We start from the raw sequence: 8360 nt of genomic DNA on the forward strand, positions 1-8360 counted from the left end.
GAGGGATTTGGAGCATCCAAAATTAGAAGAAAAATACTCTTTGATTAGGGGTGACAAGAGACAAATGACCCTCTTGCTCCTAGAATCATAGTTCTATAGAGTGACTGAAATGGTGAGTGATAGGAGTTTCGATGGATTCCGTTGACACGTATATGTTTTTAAGATTGAATCTTAAACATCAAAATAATAAAGTGACTAAAATCAAAATTACACCAAAATCTAAGAGTTTGTAATTTGACATGTCTATTTAGCAGTTGTAATAATACTTTTTTCTTCTTCTTCTTTTTTTTGGCCTTCATTCAAAGTAATCACTTTCAAAAGATCAAAACTGGAATCAAATTTAGATAACGATATTATCTTCATTCGGCTGACGAAGCCATACATTCACTTCTTTTTAAAAAGAAGAATGAAAAAGAATTTCTCAGTGAATTTTTGCAGTTCTCTTTGCTTCAACACATAGCTTTCTTGGCAACTGGGTATGTGCATTTTCCATCTTATTTTCTTTCCTTTTATAAATCTGGGCTTTCAAAGCTCTCGGTTTTAAAAAACAAATTCTGGGTTTTTGCAGAGCTAAGCTACTCTTTGAGCCTTTTGTGATTTGAACTTTGAATTAATCTATTCGGTTTTTTTTTGGAGATTTCATGTTGCTTTATCTGTTTTATTTTCCTATCCCTCCTGTTTGGTTACTGAGAAAATGCAAAGTGTTTGTAGTTGAATGTGTCATTGGATTGTCTTAAATTTCCTTTTTTTTCTTTCTATGGAACAGGCAGTGCTGGAAGGTTTGAATGGCAGATTTGCACATCAATGGGGGATTTGCTGAAACTGAAAACCAATTATCTGTAAGTATTGATTGAAACCATTTCAGACAGTTTCCTAAAAATAGGAGGAAAAAAACATAAGTGGATCATGTCTTAATTACGATATAATGTTCTGTTCCATTGCATCATTTAAACTCTGTCGATTCTGATCCGAATCCGAAAATGATTTGAACAAGTAACCCGAAATAACCCGAACTAATGCAAAACTTGTTATCAGGTCCGTCACGATGTTGTGAATAATACATCACATATTCTGGACTTCCTCTTATTTTCCTCGCCAATGGATGACATTTTCACTTGTCTTTTACTTGCATAATATGGAAATGAATGTATGAACAAAATGATCGATTCTTCTATGACTCGTTCAAACTTTGCGATGGAATATGCCATTTCCGATTAGTTTAATAGCAATTTAGATAAAATATACAGAAGGTACCCTGACTGTATGCTTAAAGATCTGCTAATATAGCTGCAATGATAATGTTCATAGTAATGCATTCGTATTCCGTTTTCTTTTTCATTTACCCTACATGTAGTTGCTTCTATCTGGTTGTAGGTTGATGTTCCCATTCTTTGCTTTACGGCTTACTTGGCATCTAGTAATGGCCCCGTGGAGATGCACTTTCTACTATCTGAAACGCACGCAAGCACAAGTCTCTAGGTAAAACAAGTTGGTTTCTTTAACTTCATAAAACTTCTGAATAAGATTCCGAAATGAGAATCATATTCATGGTGAATGTCAATTTTTTTGTTCAAATGTTTCTATGTTCTTTTGTCATTCCCTTTTCAAATCTGACTCCAGCTGCAAAGTCTCGGATCTTTAATATTATTGGCAGGTTTGCTTATTTATAATGAATGTAACCATTTATGATTTTCAGCATTGTATCCCGGATGGAGAGAACATTACGTGGTTCTTCCGACGATATTGGGTGGTTGCAACTCACTCCTGGAATGGCTCCTTTCGAGGATGGTACAACTAGATTCCTGGAACTGCTAGAAGCCATAAGGTGCCAAATTAGTTTAATTTTGTCTCGGTCTTCCTAAATAATAAGAGATTATGCTGAATCGAGATCTTTGCATCCAGGAACGGAGAACACACATTGCCCAATTCATTTGTATATCTATTAGTTCCAGGTACGAGAATACCACGGTATCTTTCTTATTTCCTCGTTTATCAATTTGGGATTCGCTATAGCCTTCCTTCCAACATAATGTAGATTTCTAATTATTGTCAGGCCTTTTTAGCAATCATGGCCCCTTATATTTTGTGGGCACTAAGAGATTCTTTTCGAGAATGGGTCTTGTATGCCATATAGCGAAAATCCACAGCGAGGTAATCTAGAGTTACTCGTAAATCATCTAGTTTTGGGCATAAGAAAACTATTATTCAGGATTGCATCTTCGAATACCATGATTTGACTTGAGCTTTTATTGTCCTACAAAGGCATCGGTGGAGCACAATGCGTGGCAGCTGAAGCAATACATCGAGGAGCTTTACTGGGGGTCTGGTAAACGTGTAATGCTGCTCAGGCACAGCAAGGGTGGAGTTGATTCTGCCGCGGCATTGTCCATTTATTGGTCCGAGTTAGAGAACAAAGTTGCTGGACTGGCACTGGTCCAGAGTCCGTACGGTGGCAGTCCCATAGCCTCTGATACTCTCCGTGAAGGCCAGATAGCTGACAAAGAAACTCGAAGGATCATGGAACTTTTAATATGCAAGACAATTAAGGTAATCCTTTCCTCCGATGAATTAACGCCCGAGTGTATTCAGAAGTATAAGCATAGTCTTATATGTATACATATATATAAATATATGATGCAGGGTGACATGCGAGCGCTGGAAGATCTCACATACGAAAAGAGAAAAAAATTTGTTATGAAGCACAAGCTACCCGAGGGAATCCCTCTTATCTCGTTCAGCTCGGAAGCAATGGTGGCTCCTGGTGTTCTAGCTACGTTGACACAAATATCTCATGCGGAGCTTCCCCGGCTTCCCTTTCTGAAGTTCGGGAGTTCGGAGTTGGACAATGTCAGTGGACTTGGACACCAGGTGCCAATAGTAATTCCAGTTTCTGCTGCCATGGCTGTATGTGCTCTCCACTTGCTGTTGAGATACGGGGAGAGGAGTGATGGACTAGTGACGTGCCGTGATGCCGAAGTTCCAGGTTCCGTCGTAGTCAGACCGGAGCAGAAGCTCGACCATGCCTGGATGGTGTACTCTTCAAAGAAGAAGAATCCCGATGAGCCCGATGCCACCGAAATGTGTGAGGCCCTTTTGACTCTACTTGTAGAGCTTGGGAAGAGGAAGCAAGAAGAAAACAAGGAAGCCTGAAAGGATTATTCCATGCTAAGATTGATCCAGTGTAAAGACTGATTTCATCTTATGCTTCATAAGTCAAATGTAAAACTACAAGACAAGTCCTTGTATTACATCATGGAGTTCATTTTAGTCCGTATACTTTAAAAATGAGCATACATGTCCTTGTATATTAGAAAAACGAACAAATTGATGATTTCCGTAACAAATAAAAAACTATTTATTTTATGAGGTAGACTTTATATATAAGTTATAAATTTAGTTAAGTAATTTAATTTTAAAATTTGTAATTATATTTTTAAACTTTAAAATCTCAATTTTGACCCTATATGGTTTGGTTTTTATTTTTATTTTTTTGAAAATTCGGTTTAAATTGGGTTAGGTCGGGTTTTCTTTAACGATGAGATTAGGTTGAATTTGAGTTTAGTGTGAAAAATAGTTAGTTCAACCAAACTCAAGATAATTATATAATTATTCTTCAAATATTTATAAATAATTATAATAAAATTCATTTTTTTATATTTATAATTAGGTTCATATTTTAATTTATATATATATATATATATATATATATATCGGGTTGAATTGGATGTGGGTGCGAGTTTACCTCTCAAAAATTTGATTGAGTCTCAAGTCAATTGGAGTCTGGGTTAGGTCGGGTGATAAGTGAAGCAATTTAATACTCGGATCAGATTCGTGTTTGTTAAAAATATAGTGTGACTTTATCCATAATCATTCTTATATACAAATATAGTGTGACATGATCCATAGTCATTCTTATATATAAAAATCTACATACACTGAACTTAGATAAAATGAATAGAGAGTTTTATGAATGAAGATGCATGGAAACAAAGCAAACATTAGGGAGCCCAAGCAAAGGTAAAAGTGAGAGATGCCACTAGAGACAAGCCCAAACAAATCTCAAACCCATTAACCATTCATATCTTCAATCTTGAAAGAGTAAAGGGTAAAGCACATTAGAGGCCATTAAACTATACCCGAATGATCATTTTAGTAATTGGACTTTTAAAAGTTACATAATGATCATTAAATTTATCATATTGTTACAAAATGGTCATTAATTTTTTTATCAAAATATTATAAAATAGTCATTACATTTATCAAACTTTTACGATTGATTATAACATCACAATGAGCATTTTGAAACAGTTCGATGAATTTATTGATCATTTTATAACTCTCGAAAGTCCAATGACCAAAATGATTATTTTAACATAATTGAGTGACCTCTAATATACTTAATCCAAATATAAGATATATAGAAAGTCGAAGAATACCATAAAAATATATTTTGTTTTAATGATACATATAGGATTAAAAAATGATCACAATAGCAATATGAAGTACTTTCTTGAAATTCTGTATAACCTATGATCTATCAAATGTATTATCATTTCAAGGATTCTCCACTCTAGTTGGAATTTATTAAGTTTTAAAGAATGTGACCATGGTGGGGAATCTTACACTAAAATTGGGCTACTTTCCAAAACTAAAAATATGGATGGACTAAATTAGAAAGAATTTATTAAATAAATAACTCTTGGTTTCCTCCCATTATAAAACCATAATGCGCAATAAGTGTTTAAGTACACGATAAATAGATAAATTATCAATTTATGATTAAGTCATATGTATGAGAGGCTGAGCTCACCATCATGATTAAGAACGTCAAATAAAATAAATAGAGTTAAAAGAATTAATTATGGGATACGTTATTAATATATTATAAGAGATTGAGTTTCAATCTGATTAAATGTTGTACTAATCACTGTTTAGCATATAAAATTAAACAAATTTTATTTTAGTGTAACGATTTTGCCGGCAAAATCGATGGAATAATGCAACGGAAAAAAAATTCATGGAATAAAGCAGTCTATGAATTATTTTCTAATTTGGGGTGATTGCTATAGTGATCCACGAGGTCGTCGGCTGCTCCGAACAACCTCCACAGGTCGCCTAGTGCGTCTTCGGCTAAAAGTATAATTACCGATATATGTAATCGTTGTTACTTGGGGGAATTTAAATAATCGTCGTTCAGAGCACATGACGACCAACGCAGGTCGTTTGAAAGACATGACGACTTATGGAAAGCTATAGCATTCGTCCTAAATGGGCAAATAATCATTCGACTGTATTATTTGAACAAATTTTATTTTTTAACGCATTATTCCACATATTTTGCCTTAAAAAATCTATGGAAAAAAAATGAAAGAAGAGAAAGGTTGAAAAGCTAGATGTAGGGTAAAATAGTCAATTAGTTTAGGGTTGGTGAGGAACAAGAATAATATCATTATTGTCAGCATACACATTGGACAGTAAATATTAGGTGATAAATTTAAAATAAAAAAAATCAAAAGCGATTTTATAATTAATACAACGTTAGAATAACCCAACATTAAGGTTCTTTCAGATTCTATATATTATATTGTATAGTGAAATTCAAGATTAAAAACAAAACGGATTGATTCTTAGTTTGATTGTTATTATTTAGAGAGTATATTAAAATATATTTAGATTAGATTATAGGTAGTTTTTTTTTTTTTTGGATAAGTCAAAATTTTATTATCCAAATAGCAAAAGCTACAAATACAATCAGGGTTCAATACAAAACATTTACAATACAAAAATCAGTGGTAATCGATACTCCAATGTTTGTAGAGGGTAAGATTCGCATTATCTACTCTATTGTATTTCCTGCCATTAAGTTGAAGACAAACAATAGATTTGATATTCTTTAGAAGTTCATTTACAGGTCTAGTTCGACCTTGGTACAGTCTTTTGTTCCTTTCTTCCCAGAGCAAGTAAACCAATGCATTCAAAGCAATCCTCATTACAGTAGATAACAATGATTTTCCTTTCCAGTTTGAGCTCGCTATTTCCAAGAATTCTTCCCAAAGGTATCATGTAAAATGCAAACTAGAAAAAGAGAAAATGCGTTCCCATAGAAAAATAGCAGTAGGGCATAATAAGAAAAGGTGATCCCTAGTTTCCACATCAAAGTTACATAAAAGACAAGAGCAGTCATTAGTAAGACCGATTCGGTGAAAACGATCCTTGGTGGGTAGTCTGTCAAGTAGAGCCATCTAGGTTATCATACTATGTTTTGGAATGTGCAGGGAAAACCAAACGAGTTTTTGCCAAGGGACCTTCTGATTTTTAGACCGAATAGAGTCCCATATCGAGCTTGCATTGATAGGACCCGGATGAAGGAAATTTTGCACCTCTGGTCTCAATTTAAGAAGTCTTCTGAGACACCAGCTTGTGTTAAGCTTAGCTTCAATAGACCAAAAATCTTTGTTCTTAAAAACATAATTATGAAGCCAAACTACCCAAAGTGAGCCTTCACCAGCAAGAATTTGTTTGATTAAGGCTAACATGCAAGCTTTATTCCAGGTCTTAATGTCTTTGATCCCAAGACCACCTTTCGATTTCAAGGAGCAAATTTTACTCCAACTCACACGTGCTCCTGTTGCTGATTTGTCAGAACCTTTCCAAAAGAAGCGGGAACAAAGATGCTCAATTTTTTTCAAGATTGAATTAGGCAGGAAGAGTTGTCTACACCAAAAATTGGTAATTGAAGCTAGCACAGTTCGGATGAACTCCAGTCTCCCAGCGTAGCGGAGCAGTTTACTAGACCAATGGTGCAATCTAGATTTGATATTATCGATGAGGATCGCACAGTCTTTTTCAGAGATTTTCCTTGTGAGCAGCGGAATTCCTAGATAACGCACTGGCAAATAGCCAAGATTAAAGCCAGTAGCTTGCTTGATAGTCTCAATCGTACCCGAGGACATTCCAGCTGCATAGAATTCACTTTTATAGGCGTTAATTTGGACTCCTGACATCTCATAAAAAGTGTCCAGGACACTAGTGACACTGATGACTGAGTCATATGAACCCTTACAAAAGATGAGTAAATCGTCTGCGAAAGATAAGTGGGTCAAGTTAAATCTTTTGCACTTAGGGTGGTATCCGAAAATATCCTTGGCAGCAGCCAAATTTAGGAGGAAAAAGAGGACATTCATGGAGAGAACAAAGAGGAGGGGAGAGAGGGGATCTCCTTGCCTTAAGCCTCGAGCTCCCTTAAAGAATCCAGATAAGCTCCCGTTAATGGAGACTGAGTAGCTTGCTGTGGTATAGCAAGTTTCAATCCAAGAAATGAAAGTCATAGGGAGTCCTATAGCCTGCAAGATGGTAGAGATGAAGCTCCAGTTGAGGGAATCAAAAGCCTTGTGGAGATCAATTTTCAAAGAGCATCTAGGAGATATATTCTTTCTATTGTAACCTCTTACCAGCTCTTGTGCAAGTAATGTATTTTCTGTGATGCTTCTACCTTTTACAAAAGCTGTTTGGTTAAGAGTTACTAGTTCAGGCAGGATACAAGTTAATCTTTTTACCAGAATCTTAGAGATAGCTTTGTAGAAAACATAACAGCAAGAGATTGGTCTAAAGTCCTTAACTTTACTAGGGTTAGGGATCTTAGGAATCAAAGCAAGGACAATAGCGTTAAAAGCAAGCAGAAGGTATGAATCTTTGAAGAATTGAGAAATAGCAGCAATAATGTCGCTTTCAATAATAGTCCAGGTTTTTTTGAAAAAGAATGGAGAGAAACCGTCTGGACCAGGAGATTTATCGTTTCTTTGACTAAAGAAAGCCTCTTTAATCTCCTCTTTAGTGACATCCTTAACAAGGGCATCAGTATTCTCAAGAGGTAAAGTAAACTGACAGAGGTCCTTTAACAGTTTGGGATCCGTGCCCTTTACTGCTGGATCAACTTTCCCAAGTAAACTAGTGAAGAAGTTAGTGATCTCAGTTGAAATTTGATCAAAGGTTTCCAGCTTGTTACCTTTCTCATCAATGAGGGTACGAATTGTGTTTCTTTTGCTTTTAAGGGTAACAGTGGAGTAAAAGAATTTAGTGCATTTATCACCCTCCTTCAGCCATTGGACTCTAGATTTTGCCTGTAGAAAAGAGTTTCAGCTTCCTCAAGATTTTTCAGTTCATTCTGGAGGAGAAGCTCTTTTTCAATGTCATCGTCTCCACAAAGAGTCTTAAGTTACTAGAGTTCAAGTTCAAATCGTTTATATTTAACCCTGGCATGAAGGTCACTATAGGAAGAATTGTTAAGAGCCTTTAGACAAGTTTTCACCATTTTGAGTTTAGTGAAGAGAGACTGCATTGGATTCCCGTAGGTTGGTTTG

General features: G+C 35.4%; 1 protein-coding gene across 3 annotated transcripts; it reads left to right on the forward strand.

Annotated features, from left to right (window-relative positions):
* The first annotated feature begins 327 nt into the window (after positions 1 to 327).
* LOC120150108 lies at positions 328 to 3153 on the forward strand. 3 transcript variants are annotated; one of them, XM_039162826.1, is made up of 8 exons: positions 328 to 476; positions 767 to 839; positions 1355 to 1479; positions 1697 to 1825; positions 1903 to 1952; positions 2054 to 2151; positions 2263 to 2547; positions 2641 to 3153. In XM_039162826.1, exons 2-8 carry the CDS (start codon positions 786 to 788, stop codon positions 3148 to 3150), a joined length of 1251 nt encoding a protein of 416 aa, XP_039018757.1. In that variant the 5' UTR covers positions 328 to 476; positions 767 to 785; the 3' UTR covers positions 3151 to 3153. The 3 variants fall into 3 exon arrangements, with proteins under 3 accessions (XP_039018757.1, XP_039018758.1, XP_039018759.1); XM_039162827.1 differs by having other exon boundaries at positions 1375 to 1479; XM_039162828.1 differs by having other exon boundaries at positions 339 to 476; positions 771 to 839; positions 1375 to 1479.
* The last annotated feature ends 5207 nt before the right edge of the window (positions 3154 to 8360 follow it).

The sequence above is a fragment of the Hibiscus syriacus genome, unplaced genomic scaffold (genome assembly GCF_006381635.1).
Source record: "Hibiscus syriacus cultivar Baekdansim isolate YM2019G1 unplaced genomic scaffold, ASM638163v2 tig00111013_pilon, whole genome shotgun sequence".
In the NCBI taxonomy this organism is placed as follows: Eukaryota; Viridiplantae; Streptophyta; class Magnoliopsida; order Malvales; family Malvaceae; genus Hibiscus; species Hibiscus syriacus.